This window comes from Anas platyrhynchos, chromosome 1 (genome assembly GCF_047663525.1).
Source record: "Anas platyrhynchos isolate ZD024472 breed Pekin duck chromosome 1, IASCAAS_PekinDuck_T2T, whole genome shotgun sequence".
Classification (NCBI taxonomy): domain Eukaryota; kingdom Metazoa; phylum Chordata; class Aves; order Anseriformes; family Anatidae; genus Anas; species Anas platyrhynchos.
The window spans coordinates 80,720,617-80,738,236 of NC_092587.1; the positions used below are offsets into that span (position 1 = coordinate 80,720,617).

Genomic DNA, 17,620 nt, shown 5'->3' on the forward strand with positions numbered 1-17,620 from the left:
GTAAATTGTAACTTTTCCATTGGAATCCCTGTGGTTGGACTAGTCCATTCTAGCTCAGAATCCAGCCTATCACCTTTTTCTTTAGCCTTTTTTCTCTTAAACACTTTAAGATCCATTTTGTTGTGTCTTTCACGTAAAAACAAACAACAATAACAACAACAAAACAAAAAACAAATCCTGCCGTACTCAGGTAACAGAACCAATAATATTTTCAGCATTTTTTAAATGTACATGAACTCAGCTTTTGCTCATAAACTCAGTAGGGGTGAAATCTGTTTCCGTAGACAGGGTCAAATCTAAACCTTTCCACTATGAAAGCCTTCCTTTTAGTCTAAAGCACTCTAGTACTCTACTCTAGTTAAATACTAAACTAGTACTGAACCACTGTCTAAGCTATCATTAGCCTCTGCATATACTTTATTGGAAGAACAACTTACACTGATAGTGAATAAGAACAGAAAGAAAGTTTGAAAGACAAAGTAAATATTAGGCCAATGAATCACAGAAAAGTCAGAACTACATCTGAGACAGAACAAAAATGAAAAACTGCTGTAACAAATTTTTGGATCACTTCTTATTAGGCTTTTTTTTTTTAAACTGCACACTTGAAAGTAGGACCACACACAGTTTGAAAATCCAGAATTGTCTTATTTATTGCTGATACACAAGAAGGGTGTCCAGACCAGTATGCTACTAGACGAAGCATTAAAACACTTGTCAGCACTGTGTAGTCACCAGTGTGTTGTGCTAGTCAAGCAATCATGAATGAGGTGAGGGAAACATTAATGTCTGTTGGTCCTCCGAAAATGCTGGCTGTGCTGCTGTCCTGCTCCTGATTGCTCCTTCATGCTGTCATGTCATCGCCTGGTTTTTAATTTCTGATGAGTCCAGGAGTTGGATCGCTATTAACTATAAGCAAGTCACCTCTTCTTTGTTTCTATGCTGATATATTTCATGGCTTGTATCTTGCTCACAGACTACAGTAAGAGTGATGGCTACCACTCAGCATTGACTTATTTGCACAAAGCTGGACATTGGGTCACACAATATAAAGCAGGAAGAAATTACAACATTTTAGTATCAGCTGTTATATAAGCTGTATATAAGCATTATAAGGTCATTTTCATGATAGTAGGCATGGACCTTCTGCATAGTTAGGGAGATTAAAGATGAAGAATTTTATAGGTACTCATGTCCATAGTGAACATCTCGTATTACTGAGATTACAGCGGAAGAATACAACATTGTGGAGGATACTATTTGCTTTAGAGACCCTTATTCTATTGGTATTGTGCTTGAGACCACTCCAGTGATTGCTCCATCCTGAAAACTTCCATTTCATCAGATAAAGGTTCTGCAGGAACTACATCTACTCAGAATTACATTCCTCCTGAGGTGAAGAACCTAGAACAAAGCTTATTTATTATTCAAGCCTTCAGAAGGTGGTTTAGATGGGTGCTGAGCAACATACAAGTTTCTGCTGAACACCTGTTGGGGGTTAACCTCCACTCTAAACTAGCAAGCTAAAGAAATTAATCTAACATCAAGTGCCCAATGAGCAATCATGCAGTACACAAGGCCTAAAACATAGGCTGTACCTTATCTGAGAATCAAAGTTCAGATGTTTTTCTTTCATGATCTGTAGGACTTCATTGGGTCCTGTTCCCAGGTGGGTAAACAGGAGAGTTCCTCAGACAGCTCTTTCTTGATAGGCCATCCCCAGGCTGTAAAAAAAGGAGCCAGATTCCTATTCACCTGCTGAGAAAACTTCTGCGCCCACAAATTCATCTTAGAAGGGTCGTCTTTTGGGATAGAGGACATTTTCTGGTAGTCAGAGAAGAGGTGAGTGAAGGGGTCCCAGCCAAACCCTTCCTGCAGCTGCGGGAGAAGAACAGTATAAAACAGTGAACTTTTCATTTCATTGACATTATTCCTGTGTTACAAACAGTAGAGTGACCCTCCCACCCCTTGTTTCTCTAGTGTCTTTTGGATTTAATGTAAAGTTAGAAGAAGGTATCCAGCTTTCAGGCTTCAGAGCACAACTTAGAGTACAGAAAAATACACCTTCCCATTACACTGGCTTGCAAGCACAAACAGAGATGAAAGATGCGTTGGGAGGAGCTAGAAATGTCAGCAATCATCTATACAAGTTGTTGGTTTGTGTGGAAGAAAGATTCTTGTGCAGCAAAAGGAGTATCAAAGAGGATGCTGACAGATAACCTGGACAGAAGGAAGACAGGAGAACAAGGCATGATCAGAAAACAAGAAGGAGAGACTGTGAGCTGAGCATGAGTTTTGGCTAGGAATAAGAACACAGGAGTTTCAGATTAAAAAAAAAAAAATAAAAAAAAATAGTCTTGTATGAGCAAGAAATTTAAAGTAAAGAGGGAGAGGAAACCTATGTTGTTGCTCAAGATGAGGTTAATATGAAGAGCTGACTTGAAACAGCATGACAGGATACAGAATATCTACTGAATATCTTTAGTTCTTTACCAAGCCATGACTTGCATCTCACTTCCTGATACTAAATAGTTTGACACTAAAACATGTTCTACAAATCCACCATCATGCTGGAACAGCTAAGCAGGAGCAGACAGCATTTCTACATTAGGAAGTACAGGCAGACAGATTATCTACCTCTCATAATCCCCTATTACCATGGAAACCCCTGGTGCTGAGACTCGCTATGGACTAGGCAATATCTTTAGCTTGATGATTTAGGCTCACTGATTTTCCACTCTGGAACGTGGTAAAATCAGGATCACTACTCCTTCAATAAATATTTTGTTATTCATAGAAGATGTGAGAGCTCCCAGACAAGGGGGCTGAGGGACATTCACCTCAAAACAGTCAGTAGCTTAAGTCATCATAATGGACTTTTTTTTTTTTTTGCCAGCTAACTCAATGTCCCACAGGAAAATTGCAGCAGATTAAAGGACTAAAGATCCAAGTTTGATCATCCTTTTTCCACATGATATAATCAAACATAAATATATGCTATATAATTATATATACCATATATATAATATATATACATGTATATATTGTTATATATAACAAGCAGTTCCTGTTTCTCTCCTAGGGAGAGAGATTAATATATTGTACTAAGTTCTGTTCCTGAGCAGTTAAGCCCCAGTCTTTCAAAGGAAGGGTAACAGGAGATGCTAGCACTACACAATCTACGTGTGCATCTCTCAAGTGATTTCTGGACCTATGATGAATCCGGATTGTAAGCAAACACTGGCATGACACCTGGAGTCACCAGGCTGAAGACATCCTTCTGACACAGGGTTCACCAACTACTGAATCATAGAATATCCCGAGTTGGAAGGGACCCATAAGGATCATCAAGTCCAACTCCTGGCACTGCACAGGTCTATCCAAAAGTTTAGACCATGTGGCTAAGTGCACAGTCCAATCGCTTCTTAAATGCGGACAGGCTTGGTGCAGTGACTAATACACTCGCTTTTCCCAGTTACCTGCAGGTATGTCTCCAGAGCAGTCCATACGTTCCAGTCCTTTAGCTGAGCACCTTTCTTCAGATACTCTCTTATCCTTTCCTCCCGGCACTGTGACGTAAGTGCCTCATGTGCCTGATGCCTGGGAATCCCCAGCACCTTCTCATGCACATAGACAGACCAGAGATTGCAGGTGGCCTCTGTGGTATGAGGTGGAAACTCCCATGCTTGCTGCTGTTGATTGTGTCCCAGCTCATGGACAGGACCCCAAAGACCAGTAGTTTTCATGTGCTTCACATCTATCATCTCCTTCACTGAATCGATGTGGCACATGATGGGGTAGCCAGAATGCATCCAGCCTGCAAGAAAAACATAAGTACTTACCCCAGTGCCTCTTAAACATAAGTAACTGTATTTCTTTTTCATTTCTCCAGCACCTTTCCTCCATCTCACAAACCATGCTGTATTACAATTACATTACAAGCTGTATTCAATGGCTCTATGTCCAAGTGAAGGCCGGTGAAGTGAAGGCCTCAGGGGTCTGTCCTGGGACCAGTACTGTTCCATACCTTTATCAGCAACATAGACAGTGGGATTGAGTGCACCCTCAGCAAGTTCACAAGAGACACCAAGCTGAGTGGTATGGTTGATACAACAGAAGGAAGGGATGCCATCCAAAGGGACCTGGACAAGCTTGAGAAGAGGGATCATGTGAACCTAATGAGGTTCAACGAGTTCAAGCACAAGGTGCTGCACCTGGGCCGGGGCAGTCCCAGGCATGAGGACAGACTGGGAGAAGAACTTATTGAGAGCAGCCCTGCAGAGAAGGACTTATGGGTTCTGGTGGATGGAAAGCTCAACGTGAACTGTCAGTGCGTGCTTGCAGCCCAGAAGGCTAACTGCATCCTGGGCAGCATCAACAGAGGGGTGACCAGCAGGTCAAGGGAGGTGATTGTCCCCCTCTGCTCTACCCTTTTGAGGCCCTACCTGGAGTGCTGCATCCAGGTGAGGGGCCCCCAGCACAAGAAGGATGTGGATCTGTTAGAGTGGGTCCAGAGGAGGGCCACAAAGATGATCAGAGGGCTGGAGCACCTCTCCTGTGAAGAAAGGCTGAGAGAGCTGGGGCTGATCTGCCTGGAGAAGAGAAGGCTCCGGAGTGAGGTTACCTCATTGTAACCTTTCAGTACTTGAAGGGCACTTAAAAAGAAAAATGGAGAGCAACTTTTTGCTCAATCAGATATTGACAGGATGAGGGGGAATGATTTTAAACTAAAAGAAAGGAGATTTAGGTTAGAGGTTAGGAGGAAATTCTTCACTCAGAGGGTGGTGAGGCACTGGAATGGGTTTCCCAGAGAGGTTGTGGAGGCTCCATTCCTTGAGGTGTTCAAGACCAGGTTAGATGAGGTCCTGAGCAACCTAATCTAGCAGTGGCGTCCCTGCCTATTGCAGGGGGTTGGAACTAGATAATCTTTGAGGTCACTTCCAACCTGAAACATTCTATCATTCTAAGATTACCATAAGTGACTTTTTTTTTCCTTTTTGTGAGATAAGGAAATAGTACAAGCGTTACTGTATCAAAGAAGAGATAGAGACAGTACTATCAGTTAAGTACAGTCTCACCTACTTTGCCTTTTTATATTTAAGTGTACACTCACAGTTGGGCTGAGGATGAGATTTTTGGTTGAAGGAAGGTTCAGGTTTGGGGCAGACTTTCTTTCCTGTCTCTTGCCCAGAATACCCCCGAATGCTCACAAACCAAGCACAGCTGACACCTACCCAAACGTGCAATAATGTGATTCAGCACCCTGGCAGAGTTTGACTTCCTGTGTAGAGTGTGGATCCTGCATGTCTGCACTCCAGAAGTTAGCAGTGTAGACAAAATACATGGATGTTACAGCTTGCCATGCTCGAGGGCTGCAAAACTTGTCATGCTGAAGTCAGCTCTTAACCTCACAGAATAGCTGTTCTATAAATAATTTCCCAGTGTCATGCAAGGCAAGAATTTTGTACTGCAAGGGATTTTTCCCAAGTCTCCTTGGTGTTTTCATCCTTGACTTGTCCTTATTCTTAAAGATTCCCAAAGCTTCATAAAAGAATCATCTCCCCAAAATCAAACACCTATCGTAGAAGTGGATAAACAGCCCTTATTCTCACTACATCCATGTAGGGAGCCTACACAGCTGGCTTTAACTGAACAATAAGCCTGTATAGTACTCAAGTGAGAGGACATCAATCACAACCCCCTTCCTGCAGAAACTATTTAAGATCTTGAGCTCCCCAATTTCTAATAAGAGGGATGCGTGTAATTAAAAGCCATAGGCATGCAAAAAAATCAGGTCCAGAAATGTGAGTGAAACCATTTATTCCACCCAAAACAGGAGGGAATTTTGTGTTTGCAGCCAATGGTCTTTTTAACTGGCATTTGCTTAGCATAGCTGAACTTAACGTTCCCAAAATGTGTAACAGATTATTCCCATGTGCCTTAGCAAAGGATTAGGGCATCAGGGTTTGTGCCAAGACCTTGCCTCATTTTGGGATAATGAATTTCACCAACGTGATTTGAAAACCAATTGAAAAAATAGTATTACAAGGTTCTGAATTTATCATCTAGCTTGACTCATTCAAATACACTCAGCACACAACTTGAAAAGCTGGGGTCATGGAGTATCAACTGCAAAACTACAAACTCATGGGCTTTAACAGTAGTATTGCTTCTGCTTCTCCACTGCCATCACCTCAGGCACATCTTTTCCAACTAAGGTTTGCCCACAGTAACCTTTGCACAGCCTGTTTCCAGCAGGTAGGTACACACGAGTATAACAATTATCACTGAATGTAAGCAAACAATCCTATGGCTGAGGCAGGAAAAAAAAAACAAAAAACAACAGAAATTAGATCAATGTCTCCCAGCTGTACTGATTCAGCAGTACATTCAGGAAGGAGACAAAAAACCCTGCAGTCACCAGCTCTGCCTCTTAACACATCCAGGCAGCAGAACAGCTGAGTGAGACAAGGCTGGTTTAGACAGAGAGGCATCTGAACGGGTCTATTTAATTTTTATAAGTACTGTCTTACTGTATTTTCATACTGTTTGAGTAGCTCACAATTATGCAAGGATCACAATCATTTGACCCTTTACGTATGTTTCCAGTCCGGCTTTACTGAAGTGACTTCGCAGGAACAGATCTTGCTACTAGAGGCCACTTGCCTTGTAGCCACTTGAGAAATGCCATTTGTCAGTGCACCTACCACATGAGATCTGGACATCTGCTACAATCCTCTCTGGCCTTGGGAACTTTGTTGGTATGGCTGCCAATTTGCTTATTGCCACCATGATCTCATTCCACAGGGTCAGCAGTGGTTTTGGGTTCTCCAAGTGGCGGATGCTGTCAGCTGGTACCGTCAGGATGAGACTCTCAGCTGCCAGTTCTGCCCAGGGAGCAGGGTAGTGCCGGATACTGGCCTTCCACTGGTTTTCACAGGTCTCCCCTACATCAACACAGAAAATCAGTTAACCACAGCTCTAACTTTTGAGCACACTCCCAGAAGTCAAGTTGAAGAAACAGATCACAGTTGAGAAATTCTCTTGGAAAACAGTACGTGGTAGGTGTGCAACTGCAGGTGGTTGGTTGTTAATTAGTTAATCCTCACCCTGTACTTGGGAAGCCTTAGGCTCTTATGGATGGGAGACAGATGGGAGCAAACTGTCATATACCAAAGTAGTTAGCATGGCAAGAACAAATCTCTGTTTTCCTTCTGAGAATAAGAAGCAGGCTTCTCCAGTCTCACTTGATGATCTTGCTTCTTCTTCTCCAATGGAGTTTTTTCTCCGTCTAACAACACTGATTTCTGTTTAATTTGATAGAGGAACAAGATGTTGCATACCACAAGGAAAGAGAAAATGACAGAAATCATGGAAAATTCACCACAGAGATTTATCACACTAAAGCACACAGAGTGCAAGATAAGCTTTTTTGTGACAGAACACTCCCATCAACACATGGTTTTCACCAGAAATGACAATTTCAACCACTAAGAAATGTTGGTTTAGACAAACCCTGCCCTTTTTGTGACAGCTCCCTCACCTCCCTCATGTGACAGCAGGCACAGAGTGAATATGTGAACTACCTGGAATCCCAGAGCAAGACAAACCAAGGAAACTGAGTCTAGGCATTACTAAACACAGTCAGGTGCTCCTAAGCATGGCAGCATCTTTCATTTCAGTCACAGGGATAGCAGCATCATGAGCAGCACTAAGAAAGGCACCAAGGTAAATAAACCTACCAAGCTTGAAGAAAGGAGCTCTGACTGCCCCTTCTACAGTGATGGGCACTTTTCCCAGGACGCTCCTTTCTGGTACTATGATGTAAATGAGGCCACCCCAGAGGCAGGAAACTGACTGTTTCTGGCAGGTAATATCACAGGTACGTATTACCACTGGGGCTCGTTTCAGCTCTTCAGCATTAGAGAGGTCATCCGCATGACACCCAACCTGCACCTGGCAAACAGAAGGGTAGGTGATTTGTGAGCAGCTGGGTAAAATGCTTCAAGTACAACTTTGCCAACGAACTATAGCACCCTGAGCCCTCTGCTGTAGCGCTGTTCCTGCAGGGCACATGTGCAGAAACAGCTTTCTAACTTCAGAATTGTTCAAGTGTTCAGCCTGTGGTGGCCAGAAGCAGCAAAACAAAACAAAACAAAACAACAACAAAAAAAAAAAGTTAAAAAGTTTAGTGCTGTCTCTATCTCGGACAGTCTCACGGCTCTGCTCCTATTTTTACCGGGGTCTGCTATATCCTTCATTGGCAGTTCACAGAATTGCAATGTTTTTTTTTTCACTGTACTTTACTTGTATTTATTTTTTCTTCACCCTGCACCAGCATCAAAGTCACATCCTATAACATATGAGGTGGAGAGGTGTGGTCACTCCTGGGTTGTTTTATTGTGCCTCTTCCTCGGCCCTGATACAGTAAAACAGACAGAAAGTGGCTGCAAGATTATACAAAAATACCTGAGTTAATCTTGAGTTTCAGCTGCAGGAAGCTTACTGCAAAACATACCCAAGCAGGTGAGCTTTTGTCTGCTTTGTTCTTTGATGAGAACAGGATTCCAGTTAACTGGTTTATATCTGATCTGGATACATCTATGAGAGCAACAGTAGCAGCATTGTGGAAGTACATTAGGAGAGTTCTGGAAAGAGACAGAACTAAGTTTCATGATTAGAAGGGCCCACCCAAGTACTTATTTGGGCCTAGAATCACCTTGATCAGTTCTCTCTGCACGGCAACAGAACAGGTACAGCAAGCAGTCTCCAGGCAGCAGCCACAATCAATTATCCTGCCAGCACACAGACGAGGAATGCAAGGAGTGGAAACAAAGTGAAAAATGATGACAATGCATGGAAAGTGCCACAGGGTGGCAGCAGAAGGAAAGGACTGACAAGGCCTAAGACCTACATTCGAGTGCCCAGCTGACATTGTGTAAGCAGTAGCCAAACTAGTAAGGGCTCACCTGCAGACCAGCACCGACCAGCCGACAAGGGAATGTTATAACGGCTGTGTGACCCTCCGGGAGATAGAGTCCTGTACTCCTCCAGGCTGTCTTACCTAAAATGTGAGAGAACACAGATCTGAACAGTCAGAAACTCCTGATGTTATGGATTCCGGAGATTTCAAGCTGCAGTAAAAGAATCTTCTGTCTTTGTCTCTACACATGCACAATTGTCTCACATTTTATCCAATCTGTTGGAAATACAGCTTTAAAGGGAAAGGGTATTGGCATGAACAAGATCATCACACAATTAGCAAGCAAGCCCACCCAAACTTAAAATTCCAAGAATGACAAAGGTACTTATTAATACTTGTAAAAAAATAAACAAAAAATAATAATTAAAAAAGAAACAGCTCCTCCTCCACTCAGATCCTCTTACCCTCAGAGGTGCATACTGTGGTGGTATTAGACATAGTTGAAGTTGTAATGGTCATCAAACATCTCCTAAATAACAGACTGACAGTGACATCAAATTTTTCCCAACTGACTAGTCAGCATAAGCTGGGGCCCACACGAATTCCCATTTCTAAGCTGACTGACGTTATGAGAATGCCTAGAGGGCTGTCCTAGCCAAGGCATAAGATGGGTACCCTACCACACCACTAAAATTTAGCAAGCCTCTAGACAGCCTTCCCATGGAAATTAAAGCCTCCTCTGCCTCGGAGATTTCAGTAGACACTTCTGATATACACTGCAAAACTGATCCATCTCTACTGTACTGATCAGGCAAAATCCACTCATTGGTTCTGACAAAGTTTACTCAAGAATATTTCAGCCCAAACAGCAAAAATCCTCAGAAGAGCCGGACCATCCTAAAGCTCCTCATTTACAACCTTCCCTGTCCTCCAAGAAATTTTGTCAGGCAAAACCTAATCCATGGAAAAATGTAAAATAGACATAATATCATAACTTTTCACCAATTCATCTCAATTTTGCTGAACTTACACCTATGGCATTTTTGAAATTGTTTAATCTCAAATCATGGGTTGCCAGCACTTTTCTTTTTTTTTTTAATGTCGAATTACACAAATTCTGAACAGTCCCACTATTCAATTCAATGCTTTCAATCCAACCAACCCTAACAATTTTCCCCTTTTGCCCTGACTCATTAGTGTTACAACCAGTGAGCAACTATTCCACAACTCTTGTCTCGAAACTTCCTCTGCACTCAAGACATTGCCACTCCAGAACTGTCCTTTTTATCTCATTAGAATAGTTTGCAAACAACAACTCTCAATCATATTCAAATTCAAAAATTCAAGATTTATCTGTCCATGGAAAAATACCTTACCAGTGAAATTACTTAAAGTTTAAATATATCAGTACCAGGAATCTCAAAGTTATATAGCTACAAAGCCTAACGTTAGACAAATGATTCAGGACGTAATTACCAAATACCATAGCTTCAGTGATGGTGTCAGCCTATGAAGTTCCCATCCTGCTCACAGTCTCTTGTTTTCACCCCAAAACCACAACTTCACTCCATCAGCTCTGCTGATACAAGAAGTTGTGAGACCGCTACTACTCAGACTGAAATTACCTAGATAAAAAAATAAAACTTTTGTACCTAACTCCCACCTTTTCACATGATGGTCTCAAAGATGGCTCTGTCAGAACACTAGTGGGACAACAAATGGTAGAGCAGAGCCTGGAGTTCCTGAGGAACTTATAGCTTTCTTGAGGAAGCCACTGCACTGTGCAAGTACCCTCAGGAGCTTCTATAGTTGGCTCTTCTCCAAGTGCCTGTGTACCAATTATGAGGATGCAAGACTTCCATGGCATGTTTCAGAGCACTAAAATCAGTGCCAGCCATAAAAGGAGCCTGCCTGCCACCACACAGAGGCCAGCATCCCCACAAGCCCACAGTGAAACTGGACATCTGTCCTCATGTTCAGACATACACACAGAGGGCAAGTGCCTTGCTGATCCCAGCGCCAGCATGCCTCAAGAGGAAGGGAGATACGGTACTCACCTGGATTAGTGCCATCGATTTCCACGGTAACAGGAAGGGCACAGACCCCAGTGGCAGATTTCTGCACTAGGGCTGCACAGTCTGTCATGGTGTATGACAGCTCAGTTGCCATGCAGAGCAGGGCTGCCTCTTTGGAGTTGCTCTTGACAGGCTTGTGCCTGCTGACGTGCGGGATCCCACTTTGGCGAAGCACTTTGGCCAGGATGCGGTGCATTGAGGCATATGCGGGGCAGTCCTGGGCAGGGATGCGCAGAAAGGCAGCACAGTCTTGTGCCAGCCTTGGCAGCCAGTCTTTCAGGGGAGCTTTGAGATCCTCAGCCTTGTCTACATGGCTCTTGAAAAGAGAGAGTGCCTTGCGAAAGTGATAGTGCTCCCCAAATGCTGTGGCTGGGAGCTTTGCTGCCTCGACACTCTGCCCCAGGATGCTCAGCCCAAAGCGGTTGAGGATTTTGTTGCCAGGATATTCTGCCACTGCAGCTTTGCCGCGGTTCTGGGAAGCCCAATACCAGGCTTGGCCTCCAATCAGTAGGCCACCCCCTTCTGCTACAAAAGCATGAATTGTCTCCACCTGTTTGTCACTGTAAGAAGGACAGCAGTATACGCTCATGTTGCCTGTCAGCTCTGATACCTGTGACTTCACCTCTTCCTCACTGAAGAGGCCACACAGTTTCTCCAGGCTGGCATCCACACCCACCAGCCCCTTTCTCCCAGCATCTAGCCAGCGGACAGCATTGAGCAGGAATTTGGCCATCTTTGGGGAGAAGAGCTGACTCTCATGGGTTGCCACCACAACACGGCCTCGGCCATAGCGTGCTGCAGCTAAGAGGCAGCGGTGCGAGCTGTCCAGGCAGAGCGGGAAGGAGAGTACACCATGCACCAGCAAGATGGAGGGTGTGCCCTCTGTCACCATATCCAGCTCTGACACACCATGCAGGAGAAAAGCAGAATCAAGGCCAAGACTGGCCTGGTGTCTGCAAAACCAAGAGAGGTTCAAGTTAGCCCCCATTCCAGAATCCTCTGCTTAAACAGCTGCCGTGTCTGTCCCTGCCTCTTCTTCCTCTCTCACCCTAGTACATCATGTTGTCACTTCTTTCATTTTAAAAATAAAGTAAAATCCATCAATCTTTTTTTTTTCTTTGAAAGATTCAGTTTTTGCAGTCTACCAGATCTGTAAGAATCTCAGCACTCATTTACAAATGAAGACAAATAAAAGTTTCCAGGCCTGTTACTTTGAAGAGCAGCCTGAAAATCCAAATGCGGGATCTCAAAAGTCAAAGGAGCTTTCATATTTTTTAAGCAAGTCTTTTGCAAATTTAACCTGCAAATGATGAGGAAATCAGCATATCTCCTGTAGCAGAAACTTCCTTGAACTACTCCACCCTAAGTATCATAAACTGGACAAGCCCAAAAGATTTCTCTGTGTGTTCTGTTAAGAAGTGAAGAAAGGATAGATAGACCCCAAAAGACAGACCCCAAAATTCCTACCAGTTATCCTCCACAGTATCTTTGTGGAGCTTTTACCATGTAAGGCTCTTGTATTTTTGCTATTTCCTTATAGCGTCTATATGACACTGTGGAGAAAGACATGTTCAATCGGTTGCAATTACATAATTTTCTCCATTTGGGCAAACACAATTTTTCTTTGACACCTGAAAAGAATCTGTTGTTACATGGCCATTGCAGCCAGCTCAGTTACAATAAAACCTGCTGCCCTTGTGCACACTCATAGGACAGGAAACTGCACCTCTCTTCTGATTATTACTTCACTGACACTGCGAAGTAAATGAAAGACTTTCTGGGAATTTTATTTCTGTCATTGCAACTTCCACTGCAGTGAGGTGAAACTGCCACACACAGGAAGCATAGCACCGCTCCTGCTCCACTGAGATCCCATGGCACTTTCCCTAACTGAGCAGAAAGTGGTGCTAGGCACAGTCCAGTATGCTCAGTGGCAAGGGGAGGTGGAGGAAGACAGAGGGGCAAAGTCCAGGGCACTGCTGTCTGCTCTGCGATACAAGACACAACAGCTCAGAGTTTCACAACCTGCTGCTCTGAGACCAAAAGGCCAAGCTAGAATCCCAAACTAACTTGAAGCACAGCGAGTTCCTGCTAACAGCCTGTGTCTTCTGGAGAAGGGAGGTGGCACCAGGCCTGCCTCCTCAGCTCAGCATCAGTCCAGCGGTTTCACTTGCAAAAAGGAAATTTTTGCAGGTTAAGCAGGTTTAGCAGCTGTCAGGCAGAGCCCAGCCCAGAGTGCTGGTGAGGTGCTCCATCTCCAGTGTGGTTTTGAACTGTGTGAAAGTTGGCCTGAACATACCCACCCTGGGGGAAAGGATGGGATAGGAGCCGGGGAGTTGCTCCTCCTTTCCCCAGCTTGCTGTGTGGTGCTCACAGGCACAGCTGATCAGGGAGACAGCTCTACAACATGGCTGCACTCATTTCTTGACCCTGAATGAATGTCCTAACCCACTCCCCTGGAAGCAAAGTCATCATTCTTTCAGATTACAAACAGCAAGGAGATTCTCTCTTACATCTGAAGACTACAGCTGCATCCCACCCTGGCTATTAAAGAACCAGCATTCAAACATCATCATCTCTTACCTCAAGGATCTTCTGTAAACATCTCATTTGCATAACTTGTTTAAATAGACAGAACAATTCAGATACTCACGGAACAGTTAAGGGGATCTTTGGAATTTTCTTGGCAACTTTGAAGATCCCTTTCGCTACAGGATTTCCTGTGAAGTACACACCAGCCACACTGGTCACCTGGTTCCCAGGGAATTCAAACAGCACCTTCTCCTTCCCATGTAGACTACCCCAGTGCCAAGCCTGGCCTCCAATGAGCAGGCCTCCACCTTCCTTTACAAAGCAAACTATGTCTTTTGCCTGCGTGCTGTCATAGGCATCCATACAGTACACCCCGTGGTGGGTGCTGAGCGCTACCCCAGCCTCTACTTTGATGCCAGCCCCAAGGAGCAGCTGGGAGAGGGAATCCAACCGGTGATGGGACCCAACCAGGGCCGCAGGGGAAGGCTTGAGCCACTCCACAGCATTTCTGAGGAACTGGGAAAACTTGGAGCTCTTCATGATTCCCTCGTGGGAAATAACCACCATCTTGCCTTTCCCATACCGTGAAACAGCGATCAGAACCTGCTTCTCAGCGCTCAGAAGCACAGGGTAGGCATCCTCTCCAACAAGCAGCAGCTCACAAGGAACAAAACCATCAGTGAAGTCCCATTCTCCAACACTGTCTACTAACAGCTCATAGGTAGCAGAGGGTTTCATCTTCAAGCCACTCTAATCTGATGGAGAGAAGAGCAACATTCATTGCAGTATGGCTCAGCAATACAGAACTGCTAAACTGCTAAAGGAAGCGACTGTTTTAACAAATTCTGCAAATTCTCAAAGAGGAGAACAAGGAAATAAGGATGAATACATTCCCATTAACAATTGGTTTGGAGAGGGAGAATGGCAGAAACTCCAAGAAGTCTACTAGGAACTTGCCTGGTAGAGGTGGCTTACATGGAAGGTGACAGACAATAAAAAGACCTGATCAGCACAATACATGGCGTAATTCAAACATGCAGTTTCCAATTTTCTTCCCAATTGGGTATGTATAGAAATACACATGCCTGCTGTGGCATAAGTTTCCAAAGATGCACTTTTTCTACCTGTTCAGACACTAAAAGCAAGGAGCATTAGGTGGTGACATGAAGAGGAAGAGGGTTGATAGAAACAATAGAGACAAGCAGTTCCCTGTCACAACTGACAGTTTAAGCCACATGGGACCTAGCAGAGCGGGTCTGGGCACAGGATTTTCATGCCCTAGTATTCTGTTCTAAACTGCCACATGATATCAAGGAAATAATTTCCCTCTTCTGCAGCTTTGTTTTTCCCATCTATGAAGCGAGGAGAATGGTACTGACCTTTGTTGCCAAAGCCTTTGAAGTCTATTGGGTGACACGTGCTATATTTAGCTTCCCTCAGGTCGAAAGTTTGGACTAGCTCTTCAGCAAAATCGTCTCCTGCTGAGTTGAGGCTTCTGTGACTGTGCAGACAGGAAGAGTTTTGAGGAGGAGAGTTTGACCAAGTCCCACCCACTTCGTGTCATTCCGAATTCACAAGGCTGACGAACACTACGCCTACGGCAAGAGAAGGTGTTGTTCTGGGGCAGACTTTGCCCTTTCCTGGGCAGCATCCTGTGCCAACATCGGTCTCTATAGCCTTCACATACATTTCAGATTTGGCTACCCTGAAACCAAATCCTTGGCATGCTAACACAGGAAAATAGAGAAGTTCTGGAGAAGCAGAATCCTTGACACCCAGAGAGCCTCTGGGTGAGAATTAAGGGGATGGACAGCAAAGCAAATATATTTTGTTGTGGGTGTCATGGGTGTCTATTGTTGACCACCCACCCAGGATGATGGCATAGATGAGCTATTCTATAAGCAATTAGGAGAAATCTCCTGGTTGGTTGTCTTCACCATTCTGGGAGAGTTCAACTTCCCAGGCATAAACTGGAGGAATACTGACAAGTCTGAGAAATTGCCAAAGCATTTTGAAGACAACCTCCTGTCACAAATGTTTAGCGAGCCAACTAGGAAAGATGCCTTCCTAGACCTGCTATTTGAGACTACAGGCCTTTTGGGAGATGTGAATGTAGGTGGCTATCTTGGCCACAGCAATCATGAAATATCAGTTTAAAACTTGTGTTGTAAGGAGAAAACGTCAACAGAGTTGTCACCCTGGACTTTAAGCTACTAAGGAAGCTAGTTAACAGTGTCTCCTGGGAATATACTCTAAAGAGGATTTAGGGATCCCTGAAAGCTGGTCACTTTTCAAGAACCACCTTTTAAAAGCCCAGGAGCAGGCACCATGTTGCAAGTCAAACAAGTGGGGCAGAAGATTGGCTTGGCTAAACAGGGAACTCCTCTTGGAACCTGGGCGAAAGAAGTACCTGATCTCTGGAAGCAAGGTTAGGGTTCACAGGGAGATTATAGAGCCAAAGTTCACATTTGTAGGAAGAAATCAAGGTAAAACTAATCTTATCTTGAGTTGATCCTAGCCAATGCAGTATCACACAACCAAAAAAAAAAAAAAAGAAAAGGCCTCTGAAAGTATGTTGAGAGTCCACAAGTCCAAGGAAAACACTGGATAGTCACCTAACAAGGGAGAATGAGGAAAAGGTTGAGATATTTAACATCTTTGTTGCCTCAATTTTCAGTATTAATGATAGATTGTGGGTTGTCAGGTCCTTTAAGTTGAAGGATCATGACTGGTGGAGCAGTGACTTTCCATTTGTGGTCACTGAAATTAAAAGGACAAGTTGTATCAATTGAACATTTATAAATCCATGGGGTCTGACAGTATTCACCCTGGAGTACTGAAGGAGTTAACAGGTGTTATAACTGGACTCCCCTCAACAATTTACCAAGGGGCTTGGGAGTCTGGGATGAACCCTGCTGACTGGAAGCTGGCTAATGTTATCCTAATGTACAAGAAGTGCATGAGAAAAGACCAAAGAAACTACAGACCTAACAGTCTATCCTCAGTACCTGGAAAACTTACGGAGGTTATCCTGAATGCTACTGAGAGGCAGTTAAAGAAGAAGGCTATTAGACATAGTCAACATAGGTTCATGAAGGAAAAGTTCTATTTTAATAATTTGGAATCTTTCTACGATAAGGTCACCCACTTATTGGATGAAGGGAAGGCAGTAGATGTAATTTTTCTGCATTTTAGTAAGGCCTTTGGTACTGTCCCTCACTGCATCCTTCTGGACAACCTGTGAGATGAATAGGTACACACTATGCTGGGTGATGAACTGGCTGAATGGTAGCACACAGACAATCGTACTGAATGGGACTACATCAGGCTGGCTCGATTCTAGGGCCAGTTCTCTTCAAGATTTTTATCAACTATCTATGCAGGAGTGGAGTGCATCCTCAGCAAGTTTGCTAATGATACTAAACTGGGAGGTGCTGTTGACTCAAGGGATGAGAGACCTCGCAAAAGGTTCTAGGTAGACTGAAAGAATGGGCAATCATCAGTGGCACGGAATTCAACAAGTGAAAACGTCAGGTTCTATACTTGGAACAGAGCAATACCAGACACAGGTATAGAAGGGGATATGAGTGGCTGGGGAGCAGCCCTAGGATCTGGGGGTGCCGACTGATAGTAGGCTCAACACGAATCAGCAGCGTGCCCTGGCAGCCAAGATGGCAAACTAACTGGGGTGCATTAAACACAGCATAGCAAGACAGTCAAAAGAGGTGATTCTCCTGCCATATCTAGCGCTGGTGCAACCAGTGACCACTTTTCAACTGAACTATTCTAATTCTAAACCAACCAGAAATATTTGCTTTAGGGTGCAAAATGAACATCATTTCTTCAAAGAAACGAACTGCTTCTGTATCCCAGAAGAGTTTTCTTTAGGGAACATTGTGTCCCTTTCAAACTTTGGTTCACCCAGGCAGCTTTCACACTCCAGAGTTACATCCGACTGTCCAAACTCTCTCCATCCAAAAAAAGGCTTCTCTTCTTTCTTGTGTAGTCTTTGGCAAAGTATTAAGTCAATCAGCTTTTTTTTTTTTTTCCTTTTTTTTTTCCTTTTAAATCCCATTCCTATTTTCTGAGA

At 43.9% G+C, this 17,620-nt stretch overlaps 1 protein-coding gene across 1 annotated transcript; it reads right to left on the minus strand.

Moving 5' to 3' along the window:
• Positions 1–627: 627 nt before the first annotated feature.
• On the minus strand, positions 628–14,268 carry LOC140003329 (TRPM8 channel-associated factor 2-like). The gene is made up of 7 exons (XM_072043008.1): positions 13,652–14,268; positions 10,981–11,951; positions 8,970–9,064; positions 7,743–7,956; positions 6,708–6,947; positions 3,480–3,817; positions 628–1,878 (listed from the first exon to the last, which is right to left on the minus strand). Exons 1-7 carry the CDS (start codon positions 14,266–14,268, stop codon positions 1,633–1,635), a joined length of 2,721 nt encoding a protein of 906 aa, XP_071899109.1. The 3' UTR covers positions 628–1,632.
• Positions 14,269–17,620: the final 3,352 nt, after the last annotated feature.

What these genes read in the sequence shown, in the direction of transcription:
- LOC140003329 (XM_072043008.1), bottom strand. Translation starts at nt 14,268, where the DNA reads ATGAAACCCTCTGCTACCTATGAGCTGTTAGTAGACAGTGTTGGAGAA. An exon ending in AAGATCCCCTTAACTGTTCC is followed by an intron (nt 11,952 to 13,651) that starts GTGAGTATCTGA and finishes TTGGTTTTGCAG; the next exon opens with ACACCAGGCCAGTCTTGGCC. An exon ending in AGATGTCCAGATCTCATGTG is followed by an intron (nt 3,818 to 6,707) that starts GTAGGTGCACTG and finishes TTTTTCTTGCAG; the next exon opens with GCTGGATGCATTCTGGCTAC.